Source organism: Cricetulus griseus, chromosome 2 (assembly GCF_003668045.3).
Source record: "Cricetulus griseus strain 17A/GY chromosome 2, alternate assembly CriGri-PICRH-1.0, whole genome shotgun sequence".
Classification (NCBI taxonomy): domain Eukaryota; kingdom Metazoa; phylum Chordata; class Mammalia; order Rodentia; family Cricetidae; genus Cricetulus; species Cricetulus griseus.
In genome coordinates this window covers 437,931,967-437,949,765 of record NC_048595.1, presented here as the reverse complement: position 1 = coordinate 437,949,765, position 17,799 = coordinate 437,931,967, and the positions used below count along the sequence as shown (strand labels likewise).

The following is a 17,799-nucleotide window of genomic DNA, read 5'->3' as shown; positions in this document are numbered from 1 at the left end:
TGTCCTCTTAGGGGGAGGGGAGGGGACAGGACAAGGTGGTCACCTTTCTAAGTTCTTTAAATCTGTATAAAAGGGCTCAAGAGAGATGGCATTTGTTGCTCTTGCAGAAGACCTGGATTCTGTTCCCAGCACCTAGGTGGAGACTCACAACTTCATATAACTCCAGTGTGAGGGCTTCTGAGACTTTCTGGCCTCTATGGGTACCAGGCACACATATGTGCACATACAAAGACTCCGGCAAAGACACATATAATAAAATAAATAAATAAATAAATCTAAAACAACAACAGAAACCAAACAACTGTCTCAGGAAGCCTGAGTTTACTCTATAGACTAGCTCACACCACATTCTTCTTTTAAAAACCAGGTCTCAGCCGGGCGGTGGTGGCACCTGCCTTTAGTCCCAGCACTCAGGAGGCAGAGGCAGGCAGATCTCTGTGAGTTCGAGACCAGCCTGGTCTACAAGAGCTAGTTCCAGGATAGGCTCCAAAGCCACAGAGAAATCCTTTCTTGAAAAACCAAAACAAACAAAAAAACCAAACCAAAAAACCCCCAAACAAACCAGGTCTCATGTAGCCCAGGCTGGCCTCAAACTCACTAAGTAGTACAGGATGACCCAACTTCTCATCCCCATGCCTCCCACTCCTGAGTGCTGAAGGACAGGGGAGTGTGACCACATATGGTTTCTGTGATGCTAAAGACGGAACCCAGGGCTGTGTACATGCTAGGCAAGCGCTCTATCTCATGAGCTGGGTCCATAGAGTATTCTTGTTTTTAAATTTATTTTTTTTAGAACTTTGTACATGAGCAGTATATCCACATCTTTCTCTGTCCCCTTCATCCCATCACCTGAAACATTGTATCTTTCAGCAGAGTTTAGAGCAGTGGTTCTCAACCTTCCTAATGCTGTGAGGCTTTAACACAATCCCTCATGTTGTGGAGACCCCCAGCCATAAAATTCTTTTTTCATTGCTACTTCGTAACTGAATTGTTAGGAGTTGTAATGCAAGTATCTGATATATAGGATATTTCATGTTTCACCCCTGTGAAAGGGTCATTTGACCCCCCAAGGGGTCAGACCCATAGGTTGGGGACCGAATGAGGCTCCCCCTCCTTATTGGCTTGTGGCTTGTGGAGAGAGAAGTGAGGTATCACCAGCCACCCTGGCCAAGCATCTGGGAAGACTCCTCTGGCATATCCTTCTCAGACTGGATGACACTGGCTTGATGGTGTGGCTTCATGTCTAGCTGAATTCAGAATTTGCCATTCCCTGTGGCCACAAGGTCAAAGGTTACCCCCTTTTCTCTTGTGGGTGCAAAGGGTGGCCAGGGAACTTCCTCTCACCAGGAGAGCAGTCAAGGCCTCTCCCAACCCTCTTCCCACCGCTTGGTCTGAGGAAATGATGCCTGGGTAGTGGAGCTCGATAGCCTTGCTCCTAGGCAGCCTTTAGGGATGGCATTCCTGGGGTCCTCTGCCACCCAGGACCTCAGAGACAAGTGTCTCTTCACATCCATTGCCTGCAGCTGCTGGCTGGTAGAGAACCGGAAGCCGATGGGTCCTCAGATGCGTGATGGTGACAGCTTGGGAAAGAAGCCATCTTCACTTCCTGTAGGACTGGCTGCCTGAGGAGAGAAGCCAGAGCCAGATGCCAGTGCCAAGTGGTCCCTATACAGAGCCCCTCTATCTCACACAATCCCTTCTTTCAATCTGATCTTGTGCAAACAGAATAATGAGAACTTTCCCTCCCAGGTCCTGGCTCGGTGGCCTGCCCTGGTCCATCCTCACAGGAAGCTGTGCCTGGTTGGTTTGCTCAGTGTGGCTCTGGCAACAGCTCACTGTTTGCTGAGTCTACAGGACATATGGAATCTACCACTCAGGGAATTGCACACCAAGCCTGGGCAATGTGATGTCACTGGATGTGGGGCACGACCAGCCATCAGCTACGGGGTGTTATTATTGGGATTATCATCAACTGAGGCTCCCCAACCCTGTGTAGCCTAGAAACAGGGCAGGGTCAGAGAGGCCTGACTGCTTCCCTCCTGGCCAGGTTTTCCCATGGCCCTTTGGCACCACCTCGGGTCCTGGGAGGGAGTAGCCTGACCTGAACCTCTGCTTCTGTTTCCAGAGGGAATAGGGAGAGCCCATGATGGCTTCGCCGTGGCTCATTACATGGTAGAATGCCGGGGCCTGGCCAGGGAGGGCAGTGACAGGGCTGTACCCCAGCTGGAGACAGTTTGCTGCTTGACATCTTCACTCTGTACTTTTGTTCTTGTTAGTAAAGCCCAGTAGGGGTGCAGGTAAGTCAACTGGCTGAGGCTGAGAGGGGAGGAAGATGGAGAGGCTGGGCTTGAGCAGGGCCTCCCACCAGAAGGTGGATCTGAGTTCTAGACTAACCTTATGTAGTCGAGACAGGTCAGGTCAGCCTTTGCAAGACTTCCAGGAGTAGGAATCTTTTTTTCTAAGGGATATGACCTTCGGGGTGTCACTAGCTGTCTAGCTAAGAGCAATGAATAAACAGGAAAGGTTAATAAAGGACAGGTCCCCAGGGCAAGGGAAGCCACTGGAAAAGGCCCTGGTCTTGTAGGGAAGGGAAGTGTGGAAGTGTGCCTTTCCCATTTGTCTGGGCACAAACAGCTTGTGGGCCCAAATATAGGAGCACTAGGGTGCTGGCTGACTTACTGTGCAGGCCTCTCGTGGAGGACGCTGTGGAAGCCGGGCGGCTGGCCTGTTGGGGGCCACTTGAGGAGAACTGGGGGGCCAGAGACAATGCTTTCGCCTTGAGTGTGTTCAGTTCCATGTTCTTTGGAGAACTGGGTACCCAGGGCTTGCAGGTGAAGGTTGATGTAAATTCCCTAGGAGAAAAATAGGTTTAGTCTAGAGTCACAACTGTTAAACAAAAAGTTAAGAGTAGGAATTTTAAGAGGAGGGAAGCCACTAACTCTGAATCCTGACAATGTGGCAGCCATACTGCAGGGGAAGAGGGAAACGATGAAGAAGAAATAACAGCCAAGGGGCTAACAGGGCCTAGGAAAGCACTGACATTTAATTAATTCATTTGTTTTTTGAGATGGGGTCTTCCTATGTAGACCAGGATGAACTAGAACTCAAGAGATCCTCCTGGCTCTGCCTCTCCGGTGCTGGGATTAAAGGTGTGCACTAAAATGCCAAAATCTGTCTGTCTGTCTGCCTATTTGTTTTGGGATAGGAAGCACATGACACAGAACACTTGAGGAGGTCGGAAGACAACTTGCAGGGGTCAGTTTTTCCCTTCTTCCATCTGGGGATGAAATGCAGGTCATCAGGCTTGGTGGCAAGTGCCTTTATCCACTTAGCCATCTCACCAGTGGTGACAGTTTATATTCTACTGTCAGGGAGGTGTTGGTAGCTGAACAATGCCCCCCCAAAGGGGTCTGAATCACACATTCCTAACCCAGGAGTATATTATTATTATTATTATTATTATTATTATTATTATTATTATTATTATGTTTTTTTAAGACAGGTTTTCTCTGTAGCTTTGGAGGCTGTCCTGGAACTCACTCTGTAGACCAGGCTGATCTTGAACTCACAGAGATCCAACTGCCTCTGCTTCCTGAGTGCTGTCATTAAAGGCATGCACCACCAACGCCCAGTCCAGGAGCACATTGTTGTAGGAGTGTTATTGGAGCTGTTTCTGTTAGAATCTGGGCTCGGGCAGCCCTAACAAGCGTGGCTTGGTCAGTTGTCGTCAGAGGGTGTATAAAGATATGCACAATGGGAAAAAACAAAGGAAGGAGATGTATTTAATGTGGCCACAGTAGGAAAAAAACCAGTGAAAAGGTCCAGTGGACACCCCAAGCTCTGACATGGTTTGGCTTTCAACAGAGGGCAAAAGGTGTGCATAGCTCAGCAGTCCTGGCCATCACTGCCTCATCACTGTCAGCTCCAGTCTCCCTGCAAGGTGGTCTGATGGTTGTCAGAACTGTGGGGAGTCTCTTCCTGAGAGAAATACTAATTCCTTGGGGACCAGTGTCTTAATAGTCTAGAAGGTACAAGTGTCTTCTAAAATATCTTTTAAAATAGGCTGGAGAGATGGACGGACGGACACACACACACACACACACACACACACACACACACACACACACACACACACACACACACACAGAGGCCTCCACATCAGTGGCTGACACCATGAGCACGGCTGGTTATCTTAATGACTTGGCTTATTTTAAAGGGTTCAGAATACTTGCCATGGTCACCTGGCAGGCAAGAGTGGATATGACAAAAGCTATAGTCAGCCAGGTTGGATCCCACAACCTTGAGGATAGAATAAGAGCCATGAGCTAAGGAGGTGAGGCAGCCCCAGAAACAGGTAATGGTGAGGAGACTGTTCCAGGGCAAAGGAGTACACGCTGCTGGCACCCTCTGAATTCAGGGCTAGACTTCTACCAAGAATGGGAAAACTGCTAAGATAGGGTGTCTAGATTCTCACACTGCAGGTATTTGCTGTCGCAGCATAAGAAGGTTAATTTTAGGAGGCATGGCCAGGAAAGGCCTTGCTGATACTGTGATGTTGAACCCTCAAACAAGTCCAGTGACACAGGTGTCCCATTTTAGCAGATGTAGACTGAAGGTCCAAAGTTCAGCTGCCTCGGTGAGGTCATCCACATAGCTGCCAGGTAGTGATGCAGGAGCCAAGAGCAGCTGCTTTCCAGCTGTCTTCTACCATTTCCCCACAGCTTAGTATTGTCAGAGCAGAACTGTGGGGTGCGGGTTCCACTGCTGCCTGCCCGTATTGAGCTGGAGCTGGCCTGAGCACTCCCTGCCCTTCCTGTCTGTCAGTCACAAGTGGTAACACACTGACTGTCTTCTCACATTGACAGCTGGGCTCTCACTTCTCACACAAGTGTCTGTTTTCCTATGTCTGAGTCGGTGAAGTGCCAGGACCCGCACCCAGTGTTGTCACCATTCAATGAACTCACTCCACCAGTTCATAGTACATGAGCCTCAGGTGGCCAGTCTTCCCTTCCCGAAACGAGTGCCATAGGGTCTGAGAAACACACATGGTTTGTGTGTCCAGATGGGTTTGAGCTTGCTAATGGGGGATTCTGAGCTAGTACAGACATGGTGATGGCTGGCTGTAGGACTGTGATTGCCTACAGCAGTGAAGGGTGTGCTCTCTGTTGAGGTGTGAAACCCAGAACCATAGAAAGCATGAGACGGTCTCCCTAGAGAGGCCCAGGACCAGCTCTGCCCTTCTCTAGCTGGTGGCTGTACATGAACAAGTCCTCTGACATGTTGGAAGCTTCAGTTTCTCCATCTGTAAAATGTTCAAACATGGGGGCTGGAGAGATGGCTCAGCGGTTAGGAGCACCTTTTGCAGAGGACCCGAGTTGAGCCCTCAGCACCCACATCAGGCCCCTCACAACCGCCTGTCACTGCACCTCCCAGGGGAGCTGACATTCTATCTAGCCTTCTGAACTCCTACAAACACACCTACACACACACAGACACACAGACACACAGACACACAGACACACAGACACACAGACACACACACACACACACACCCCTATCCACACTCACACACACCTATCCACACTCACACCCCTATACACAGTCACACACACACACCTATAAAAAGGCACACACATACATCTATATACAGTCACATACACCTATACACTGTCATACACACACACACACCTATACAGTCACACACATACACACCTATACATAGTCTCTCTCTCTCTCTCTCTCTCTCTCTCTCTCTCTCTCTCTCTCTCTCTCTCTCTCTCACACACACACCTATACACAGTCAAACATACACACACACCCATACACAGTTATACACACCTATACACAGTCACAAACATACAGTCACACACATATACACATAATTAAAAATAATAAATATAGCCACATCTTTAGTCTCAGCACTTGGGAGGCAGAGGCAGGCGGATCTCTGTGAGTTCGAGACCAGCCTGGTCTACAATAGCTAGTTCCAGGACAGCCTCCAAAGCCACAGAGAAACCCTGTCTCGAAAAACCAAAAAAAAAAAAAAAAATTAAATTGTGGTAAAATACACATACATTTCCAGGGTGTCAACCATCTGAAAGTGTAGTTTTATTTCATTTAGAGAAGGAATGACTATGAAATAAGTGAAAATTACCCACACGAGCCACAGACATTTCTGTTGCAGAGGCGGGGCTAGCACTGAACTCATGAACCTGTCCTCAACCAAGTTCAGAGAGGCCAGTTGGCCAGTTGGTCAGTCTGGGAGCCAGTCCTCAACGGCTGCCGAGGCTGGTCAGTGTTGGCACTGTAGCTGAGCCTATGAGGTCATGCAGTGGAGCCAGGGGTCAGCAGAGGTGATTGGCAGAAGATGGAGAAAAGAGAAGGACCCAGGCAGCAGGGCACAGAGAGCTGTGCTGTCCCAGCCCACCAGGAAAGGGGAAATCCCCCTTCCGCAGGTGGATTCAGCCTGTACCAAAGCTCAGAGGAGATGGCTGTTTTCCTAATGGGCTTTAGGATAAGATTTGCATTTCACCATCAAACCTTGAGTAAGGCAGATCACCCCACTGAATCAAGTTGGAACTCCTCTGCTGGGACTTAGCTAACCTCCCCCAGCAGGAAGTAATTCTGCTACTTGGAGGCCTTACACTTGAACTGCCATCCTTCTCTGAATCTCCTACAGTCCCCACTGCAGTCAGAACTCACTAACCCTCCATAGTCCCAGGAGCACACCCAGAGGCAGGCTGATCTCTGTGAGTTCAAGGCCAGCCAGAGCTACACAGAGAAACCCTGTCTCAAAAACATAAATAAATAAATAAATAAATAAATAAATAAAGAAAGAAAGAACAAACAAAACCTCTCTCTAGATACACATACTCTTGTCTTTTGGAAGAACCTTGATTAACACAGGGCACTCTGCTGGGTCAGGGAAAGGAAACCCTCAGGCAGGAGCTCCCTCTGGCTGGCTCGTCCCACCACTGTCCTTCCCAAAGCACAGGGGAGCCAGCCCTTGGCTTAGGAGAATCCATCCCCCACAGAGCACTCCAAATCCTGGTTGCTGCTGCTGCAGGAGGGTGTGTGGGCAGAGAGTTGTCATCTTCTGAAGGAGTGATAGGAAGGGCACTGCCAAAGGCAGAGCAGCCTATGGATTTCCATCCCCCAGAACAGTGAGCTGGCTGCCCAGAGCCAGCGCTGGCGCCAGGAAAGGATCTTGGGTGGATAGACGCCAGGTTAGGGTACAGCAGGGTAGACAGGTAGAAAGGAAGTCCAGGAGGGCATTTACCCATGATTTCCAGATAGCATTTGCTGCAGGAACACATAACAGTTTGACGTCGTATGTGTTCATTGGGAGGTGCCAAATATAAGCAAGTATTTATTAGGGTGCCACTGTATGTCACCTCATCACTGGGGACATTGTGTTGGCAGGGAAGGGCAATCTAGTGGCCAGGGAGATAGCATCTTCACCTGTTTGGAATGCTGCCGAGTGAGTACCCCAGCAGAGGCTCCCATGTCCTTTCCTTACACAGGAAGGCACAAAGGAGGTGTATAAGCACGGCTCTGTGCTCTCTGCACACTAGGTTTGGGACCGGCTCTTAGTTGCTGCCACAGACACCTCGACCAGAGAATAACGAAACCCAGATGGTGGTGGTGACAGGGCAGGTAATGGGAGGGAAGAAAATAAACGGGGTGAAGGCAGATGTCTTAACAGCCACCAACAGTTCACACGTGTGCACACAAGCTCTTGGCTCTCCTGTCCCGCTATCCACGGCCTCTGATTCTAAAGGGTCATATTTAGCTGGATGTACAAAATAGTGTACCTTGAGCTGCCACACATATGGTGGGGACACATGAGGGAGGAAAAAAAAAGCCATACACAAAATTCTTTTCTCATATTTAAAAAGCAAAGTTGCAGGAGAGAATGACTCTCTTTTATCTGAAATGCTTGGGGCTAGAAATATTTTGATTTAATTTAAAAACATTTGGAACACATTCATAGGTATAATGAAAAGTCTTGGGGACAGGATGCAAGTCTTTGGGGTGTGGGGGGGTGTCTCACTAAGTAGACCAGGCTGACCTTGAGCTCACAGATCCACCTGCCTCTGCCTCCTGAGTGCTGGGATCAAAGATGTGCACCACCCTTTAGGATCCAAGTCTGTCTCTTCTCTATGTGTAGATGTGAGGGCCTGCGTGCATGCACGTGCACCATGTGTGTGCCTGGCCTCAGAGGCCACAAAAGGCAGGCAGATGCCACTGGAGCTAGGGTTACAGACTGCAGTGAACGGCTTGGGGTGGGTGCTGGGAACTAGAGCCCGGTCCTCTGCTAGCACAGAGCAAAGTTTCCAGAAAGAAGAAACCACACCTCTTACGGCACTTGACAGAGCTCATTAACTGCTTAGAATGTCAGGGACTCTGTCAATGTCTCAGACGCAGCTCTAATACAGTTTCTCGTGGCTATCTTTAGCCCTTGAAACAGCCGTTCCTTGCGCAGCGCCACACTGTACCTAACATCCTAGACAATTGGATAAAAGTTTTTGGAAAGTACAGACAAAACTCTAGTTCCCACCCACCAAAAGGCTGGGGAGTCATCAGAGTATCTGAAGCCTATAGCAAGAGGTTTCCCCTCACCGTAACCACCTCCTGTATGTTTCCACCAATAAATTTGAAAAGTGCCTTGGTTTAGGATTTTCTTTATTCTGTTACTATAAAAACATCATCAGACTGCTACCACACTGAAATCCTGAATTTGGGGTGACCTAAATCAGAGTTTCTGGGCAGTTGGCTCCATAATAAGCTCCCCCTCCCCACTCCCCCACCCCCCCACTCCTGCAAGGGTTTTTCTGTGTAGCCCTGGCTATCCTGGAACTCACTCTCTAGACCAGGCAGGCTGGCCTCGAACTCACAGAGATCCTCCTGCCTGCCTCCCGAGTGGTGGGATCTAAGTGTACTACCACTGCTCGCCATAATAAACTCTTAATCCCTCTGAGGTGAGCATTGTGTTTTAGTGTCACTCTAATCACTGAGTCATTTCCCCAGCCCCGGGACCACATCTTATTGCAAAAAAATCATTTATGCGGCCAGGCATGGTGGCACATTCCTTCAGTCCCAACACTAACGGCAGAAAGAGGTGGCTCTCTATGAGTTCAGGTTTTCATAGTGAGTTTTAGGTTAGCCAAGGTCTAAATATAGTGAAACCTGTCTCACAAAACAACAAGAAATCATTTATGCTTCATGTGTGCATTTTATGAATATAAATAATATAACCTGAATATAATTTTGTAGTTTTTAAAGACAGGATCTTGCCAGGTCTATAATCCCAGCACTCAGGATGCTAGGGTAGGAAGACTGCTATGGTCTTGAGGCCAGCCTGGGATATATAGTGAGACTCAGTCTCAAAACAAAGAAATAGTAACAACAACCACAACAAAATCAAAAAACAAATAATGGCTGGGCGGTGGTGGCCCACGCCTTTAATCCTAGTGCTCGGGAGGTAGAGGCAGGCAGATCTCTGTGAGTTCAAAACCAGCCTGGTCTACAGAGCAAGTTCCAGGACAGGCTCCAGAGCTACACAGAAAAACCCTGTCTCAAAAAGTCCAAAAAAAGAAAAAAATAAAAATTAAAATAAAGAACCAATAGCAACAACCAAAAAAAAAAAAAAAAAAAACCCGAAACAACAACAACATTGTAGTCCAAGCTAGCCTGGAACTTTCTTTCCGTGTGTGTGTGTGTGTGTGTGTGTGTGTGTGTGTGTGTGTGTGCGCGCGCGCGCGTGCGTGCGCATGCATGCATGCATGATGTATGTGTATGTTTATGAATGCACTTAGGGGCATGCCTGCTTGGAGGCCAGAGGGTGAGTGCAGGTCTCTCTGTTCGATCCCTTCTATGTTATCCCCTGGATACAGGGTCTCTCACTGAAACTGGAGCTCACAGCCTTTTTTGCTACACTGGCTGTCTAGCAAGCTCCAACAATCCTGTCTTCTCCTCCGTGTCTCCTCAGCACCAGGGTAATAGTGCACACAGCCACACTTGCCTTGGTCCTCCTGTCTCTGCCTCCTAAGTTCTGGGAGAGCTGCTCTCAAAAAAACTCTAGAGGACTGGGGAGACAGCTCATCAGGTAAAGTGTGGGTTATGCAAGTGTGACTGGAGTTTGAATCCCTAGGACCCACAGAAACATAAATGCCGGTAGTCATGGTGACCCACCTGTAATCCCTGTACACTGCAGGCAGATGGACATCCGCTAGCTAGACTACCTGAATCAGCGAGCTCAACATTCAAAGTGAAAACCAGTCAAGGAAGCCAGCCGATGTCAGCTTCATGCACCACAGAGGCAAACACGCACATAAGAACATCCTACCTCTACCCCACTCCCACTGCCCAACAAACAAACAAACAAACAAACAACAAAAATACCAAGTTCTACTTACTATAAAGTCAGGGTTCAAACGTTTCTAATTTTGGAGAATTTAGGATTTCAGTCTTTCAGATTAGGGTTGTTTAAGCTCTAGTTATTAAATAACCATTTCCTGTCTACATAAGAAAGGCTCTGGGCCTGGAATTAGACATGCGCACTCCATCTGTGGAATGCAACCCTCCCGCTCAGCTATGGTCGACTTCTGGGTCTCACAGGGCCACCTACAGACCATGTGCCAGCACCATGTCAACCTGTGGTGGCAGGCCTGAAGATGATGGAATGGCAAGATGTATTCGGGTGATCTCCTTCCTGGGTGCTGACATCCAGGAACTAGCCAGTGTTCAATCCAAGGAAAAAGCAAGGACCCTGTGTCGTTGGGACTGAGTGCTATTATGGGGCAATGCCTTGGCCCAAATGGATTCTTCTTGCTTACTCTGTCTTGAAACTATTTATTTATTTGTTTATTTATTTATTTATTTATTTATTTATTTATTTATTTATATTTTTGAGACAGGGTTTCTCTGTGGTTTTGGAGGCTGTCCTGGAACTAGCTCTTGTAGACCAGGCTGGTCTCGAACTCACAGAGATCCACCTGCCTCTGCCTCCCGAGTGCTGGGATTAGAGGTGTGCACAACCAATGCCTGACTGAAACATTTTAGTTTTTTATTTTGTGTGCATGTGTGAACACACTGTGGCCTATGTGTGGAGGTCAATGAGAACGGTGGAATCAGTTTTCTCCTTCTACCATGTGGACCTTGGGCATCAAACTCAGGTCATCAGGCTTGGAAACAGGTACCTATACTCACAGATCCAACTTGCTGGCTCTATTTCGGTTTTTCTTTTGAAGTTTGGAGCAGGATCTTGCTATGTAGCACAGGCTGACCTTGAACTCACAGCCTGGTGCAACAAATGTATTTTTAAAGTCTGGTCATCAGTGTTTCTGAGTGACTTAATGCTAGGGATTTGAAGGAGCTGGTAGGAAGAAGAAGGGGCTGGTGAGATGGCTCAGAAGGTAAACTAGGTGCTTGCTGCTCAAGCTACCAAGCTGTCCTTTGACTTTCATACGTGTACACATGTCCCAACCCCCATCATGCACACATGAGAACTGATGATGGATTTTTTAAAAAGAAGTTTTTACATGGGAGAAGAAGAGGGAACAGTGAGGTTGGAACTTTATTTCTGGTTCCCCCAAAAGCAATTTTAAAGCAAGATGAGGCACTGGAAAGTACTGGGAAGGGGCTGGGCTAGAGCAGTGCTACTAGTGTGTCCAGGGCTGGGGCTGCCCAGACACCCCCCTCTTCTGGAATGAGTACTGTCCCCACCCCAGAGACTAATGTTTTCCTCCAAGGCTGTGCAGACAGCCATGCCTTTTCTTTGTCTCCTGTGTTCATCTAACGGTGTTCTGACAGCCAGGGATGGGACACTGTGGCAGGCACCCATCTGTGTGGTCTCTGAGGATGGTGGGGATCAGCTGTGGCCATTTGACAGCCCAGCTGGCTCCTTGATTGCAGGAGAGGACTGTGGCTGCCTGAGGCCTGTGGTCAGGGGTGTGACCGTCTTTGTGGTCAGATAGGAGGGAAGCGTGCTTGGCTGAGATCTACAAGGGGGCTGGGCAGAGGTCAGCCCAGCAAACAAGATGTTGGGAGTAGGCAAATAATACTGCATGGCCACTGTGTGTGTGTGGGGGGGGCGCAGGGACAATGACGACAGTGTGTTCACTTCCCCCTTTCCTCCCTACTCTTTGTCACATGGAACCCTTGCACTAAGAAAGAGCTGAATTCTGTGACAGACATGAAGATGAAGGAACCTACGAGTTCAACTCCAAGGGGCATCGGTGCCCAGTAGGAGCTTGGAGGGCCAGCGGGTGTAGAAAAGGGGTGTCTCCTCGAGAGCTTTGTGGAGGTGACCTGCCACTACGAGAATGGCTATTTTTAGTGAAAGGGTTGTCTTGAGTGGTGAGCTCCGGAAATGAGCTCCGAGTTTACAGGAAGAAAGAGGCCTCAGCACAGGAAAGGCAGATGTGGCCTAGCTGAAGAGCAGGAGAGGCCCATCTGGAGTGTGAGCAAGTAGGCAAAGTGAGGAGACTGTGGCTATTCCTCTGAGTTTCCTTGTTTTGATCATTACCCTCACCAAGGAACCCTGAGCTGGTAGACAAGCACCCCTTTAGTAGCGCAGAGAGGGAGGAGGGTCGTGGCAGAGGGCTAATGAGGTAGAGCATGCCCCACAGACATCACAGGAAAGGGGCTTCTGCTGACCACAGACAGCATCATGAGGTGTGCGTGCATGTGTGCGTGCGTGCATGCGTGCGTGCGTGCGTGCGTGCGTGCGTGCGTGCGTGTGTGTGTGTGTGTGTGTGTGTGTGCACGCACCCTCAGGGTTCCTGCTGATACTATGGGGGAGGTGCTCACTGAAGACACGGATGGCAGTATCTTTCAAGTCTATTAGGAAGGCTGGTCAGGGAAAGCCCATGGGGCCACGGCCTCATTCCTCCAATGTGCAGTCCGGGAGTGCATGCTCACTCAGCACACTCTGGCTTTATTTCAGTGCTAGAGACTGAGTCGTCCTTCCTGAAGCTGCTCGTCTGTGGGGCTAATGTGGTCAGAGGACTGCAGGGCAGGAGATGTTCCTGAGGTTTCGGTCCCTCCCTGAGGTTTCGGCAGTCTGAAGGGGCTGCTGAGACACCCAGAGGGGTGCCTTTAGATTGTGGAAGAGAGTAGCAATCCACTGAGGACATGTCTGTGCTCATCTGGGGTAGAGAAAGTTTGTCTTACTCCAGGGACCTGTTTCTGTCTATAGACCCTGACCTCTGCCTGAGCCATGTACTAATAATGTCTCTCCCTCCATGGCACCCTCTGTGAAGGGCCTGCTGCGGCAGAGCACTCTTCCCTGAACACCCCAGCAGAGCTCCTTTCCTTCCTTCCTTCATTTCCCCTCCCTCATCCCCCCTCCTTCCCCCTTTCCTCCCCCTCTCCCCCCCCTCTTTATTTTGTGACAAAGTCTTTCTGTGCAGCTCAGGCTGGCTTCAAACTCCTGACCGCCCTCCCCCACCACACACACCTTAGTTTCTAAAGTACTAGGATCATAGGTGTCCACCATCAGGTTTGGCTTCTTGGCGATTCTTCAGACTATGTCCTTAGAGGCAGGTGGATCTCTGTGGGTTTGAGTGATATCCAGGCCAGCCAAAGCTACACAGTGAAAGTGTCTCAAAAACCAAACCAAGGGGGCTGGAGAGATGGCTCAGCAGCTAAGAGCACTGGCTGCTTTCCCAGAGGTTCTGAGTTCAATTCCCAGAATCCGCATGGTGGCTCACAACCATCTATATTGTGACCTGATGTCCTCTGCTGTCATGCAGGTATACATGCAGAGCACTGGCATATAAAATATAAATACAACTTAAAAAAAAAAACAAAACCAAGGCAAAACCAAAGCCAGCAGAGTAATCTGGTCTGATGACGATGGCTCTAAGGCAGCAGGTCCCCACTGTCCCTGGGCTCTGACATACTGATGGGCCACCAGGTATTCCTACCAGGCATATTTGCCATGTTTTAGGCCCCAGAGAAGTCACTTTCACTTTTGTTGGGACACAGGAGCCCTCTAAGACCTTGTATATCCACTGGGCTAAGGTGGTGCACGCCTTTAGTTCCAGCACTTGGGAGGCAGAGGCAGGCAGATTTCTGTGAGTTCGAGACCAGCCTGGTCTCCAAGACCTAGTTCCAGGAGAGCCTCCAAAAGCCACAGAGAAACCCTGTCTCAAAAAACAAAAACAAAAACAAAAACAAAAAAATCAGTATGCCCAGCCTGTGGGGGCTGATCCTGGGGCACCTGATGTCTAAGTGGGATTCCAGGACTCACGGCAACTGGCATCCTACCTGGTGGTATGTCCACTGCTTGGATCCTGGATCATGTCCTTTGGCCAGCTGGGGGCTGCTGTGGGAATCAAGCGAGGCTCTTCTTGATGTCCAGCTGGTAACCACTCTCTTGGCTTGGGATCCATAACTGCTGGGGAGAAGATAGGGCCCAGTACACACCTGCCCTGGAGCCTCCTAGAAGATAGGGCCCAGACTCTGATCTTCACGGGCCTGCAGCTTGGGATCTTGTGGGCAGGGTGCACAGTATGGGAGGTGTTGGCCCTTCCTATGCAGCCTTCAATCCCTCTGCCTCGAGAGTCATCTGACTGTCTCCCTGGGCTCCTGTTCACATCTCCACACAAAGTTGGGAGGCATGTTTGTTTATTACAAACAAATATAACTACATTTCCTGGACTTGGTATTACTAAATCTGGAAGCTTTATATTTAAGATAGAAATAGAGCTGGGCACTTAGTTGCTTGAGGAGACGCCATCAGGTTGGACCTTCAGCGTGCTCACCGGTCTAGCAAGTGGTCACTGGCACAGTCAGGCTGCCAGGACATTTGAACATTACGCCGAGCTGTGGAGACCTTGAGACAGTCATATACCCATTCTTTGGTCCAGTTATTGTCAAGGTGGCACTATGACAGGGTCTGGACTTGACACTCCTTCACCCAAGCTTCTTTCTAGTCTCCACATAGAAAATGCCTCTGTCCCCACCTGAGGTGCGACTAGACAATCTTTTTCTTTCTTTTGTTCTTTTTTGAGACAGGGTTTTTCTGTGTAGCCCTGGCTGAACTGGAACTCACTCTGTAGACCAGGCTGGTCTCAAACTTAGTGATCCTCCTGCCTCTGCCTCTCTGCTGGGACTTACGGTGTGCACGCCACCTAGTCAAGTCTTTTTCGTTTTAAAATTTTCTCCTCTTAGTTCTATGTTAAGTATAAAGGAACCTGTTCTACATTTCCCCTCAACCCCAGAGTAAGAGGCTTTTTATCAACCCAAACAAGAAATCCATTTCTGATATGGAACCTAAAGGGTAGTTTGGTCTCCAGTCTATCTGGCCTTAGAATTTTCAGCTTCTGACTCCCTCCTCTGCACTCTCTGAGTGGTGTGCTGGTACTAAGTCTGGAGCCAAAGGCTCGGCCTACTGTGTTAGATCTGCCTTAGACCCAGGCTCTGGCTCTGCATGGGAAAACCACCACTCACAGTTTTCCAAGGCTGCCACCAGGGCAGGAAAGACCTCCAGCAGGCCTTCCTGGGGTCAGGGTACAGGGACAGCACAATGACAAGCAGGAGAGGAGAACAATGGTGAGCTCCCTGGAGGCTTTTGGTCCATCCTTCCTGTAATGGTTAAACCTTTGTTGCTCATTTTTTATGGGTATATGTGTGTGCCTCAGTGTATACCTGTCTGAGTACCATGTGCATGCTGGAGCCTTCCACCATGTGGGTGCTAGGAATCCAAGCCACCAAGCCAGTCCAGTTATTTTATTTATGTCTTTTTGAGACTGGTTCTCATATGCCTGGAACTCACTACCTAGACCAGGCTAACCTTGAACTCAGAGAGATCTGCTCTGATGGTTAGTCTTAACTACCAACTTGACACAGTCTAGAATCCCACAGGAAGGGAGTCCCAATGTGGTTGTGTCTAGATCAGGTTGGCCTTGGGACATGTGGGTGGGGATCCTTGATTGATAGGAAGCCCACTGAGGGTGGAACCATTCCCTGGGCTGAAGGGTATCCTGTACCGTGTAAGAATGCAGAAAGCAAGCAGAACACTAGCATGTTTGCATACTGATTTCTCTCTGCTCTTGCACATGGGTGTAATATGACTGGCTACTTCCAGTTCCTACTGCCTTGACTTCCTCACAAGGATGGGTTGTCATCAGAACTTGTGAGCCAAATAAACCCTTTTTCCTTAAGTTGCTTTCGCCAAGGTGTTTTATCACAGCAACTAAGGTATCCCATTTCTTTAGTCACTTCTCTCCTCATGCGCCACACTGTAGATTCTGGGGTCCCACCTAAGTAAAATGGGCACATGGTGAGAACCAGGATCTGGGAACACCACTGGTGCACACAGGCAGCTACGGGGACAGGCGTGATGACTCTTCTGTGGCTGGTCCGTTTCGGACGGTGCTGGGCACTTGAACCCCACATCTGCTCACCTGTGTGATTTTTTTTAAAGGTGAGATATCAGGATGTAGGATGAAAACCACTTGATAGACCAGTCTGGCCTTGAACTTGCAGCAATCCTCCTACCTCTGCTTCTGAGTTCTGGGATTACAGGGCCTAATTGGTATGTGGTTGACACTCAAGTTATGTGTTGGTGGCTGGGGAAGAACTTTCCTCAGGCCAATTAGTGTCCAATGGGAAGAAATAAAACAGTAGACAAGATGGGGCAGGGAGAGTTCGAACCATCATTCCCTCAGGCCAGGGCTGATGAGAGCTGCAGAATCTCTTGAGACCCATCAGAGGGAGCAGGCGGCCAATGGATGATTAATTGGCACTGGTGTACTTAGGGGCTGGGTGGATGTGGCTGGGCCAGATTGAAAGACGGTAGAGGAGAGGTGAAGTCTACACCAGGAACAGAACAAATGCAAATCAAATGCCTCAACAAAACAGCCCAGAGGCCTGGCTAGCAGATGACAATGGAGACAGGGCTGAGGTTTCGTATAATGAGGCCAACACAGAAGTGGGATGCAATGCAGAGCCTGGGACCCAGACCGGCCAAGCATTTGGGTCAGGGTAAGGAGCTGACACTTGGAAGACTGTCCCAGCACTTGGAACAGGCTGGCGGGGTGTGCTCATCTGGGAGAAACAGCTGCCCAGGTTCTAGGTAGCCCAGGGGCTGGGGCCTGGTGTGCAGCTGTTGCAAAGGCCCTGGGAACTTCTCATAACTACCAAGGCAGAGTGCCCCGATGGAACTCATGTAAGAAACTGGAGTTTGCTAGGGCTCAAACTGATTCATGTTCACTCATATTCTTTCTACATCTGCCGCTGTCTCCCTCTCTTTTTCCTGTCTCTTTCCTCCTGCCTTACCTTCCTTAACAGATCTGAGTAGATCAGGTTGGCTTAGAACTTACAGTCCTCCTGCTTTTGCCTGTGGCGTGTTCTGGGATGACACACGCGTGCCACTATACCCTTGGCCTGAAGTGAGCTGTTCTTGAAAATTACTGATTATCAATATTGACTTTGGCAACTGCCACCAATGCCACCTAACCATTTCTGTGCACGAGCTCAAGTACCCCTGAACCCCAACAGCATGATGAATCTATCTGAGAGACGGAAACAGGTGCTGGTGGTGTGGCTCAGTGGTAAAGCACTTGCTGGTGTGTATGAGCACCTCAGAACAAAGTACATCTAAAGAGACCCTCAGCCTCCAGATCAGCAGAACCAGCAGACATCTTGGATGCCAAGCTAATACCTCATGGTGAAGGCATTCTTATAGGACTTACAGCTGCAAATGCAGGCCAATGACCAATGACCAGTGACTTGGCAAAAACCCTGAAGCTGCTCCTAACCAAAAGGACCCTTGAGTGCCCCCTCCCG

General features: G+C 49.1%; 1 protein-coding gene across 6 annotated transcripts in view; it reads right to left on the bottom strand.

The window, feature by feature from the left end:
* Positions 1 to 765: 765 nt before the first annotated feature.
* The window catches only part of Armc9 (armadillo repeat containing 9), a 119,666-nt gene continuing 102,632 nt past the window's right edge, over positions 766 to 17,799 (bottom strand). The window contains exons 23-25 of one of the 6 annotated variants that reach the window (XM_035441096.1): positions 14,275 to 14,404; positions 2,680 to 2,852; positions 766 to 1,622 (exon numbers count right to left, since the gene is read on the bottom strand). In XM_035441096.1, the coding sequence (XP_035296987.1) occupies positions 1,600 to 1,622; positions 2,680 to 2,852; positions 14,275 to 14,404 (326 nt within the window). In that variant the 3' untranslated portion in view covers positions 766 to 1,599. Of the gene's footprint in view, positions 1,623 to 1,721; positions 2,498 to 2,679; positions 2,853 to 14,274; positions 14,405 to 17,799 lie in introns of those variants that run through there. The other 5 variants (XM_027397446.2, XM_035441092.1, XM_035441093.1 and 2 more) reach the window with 5 other exon arrangements.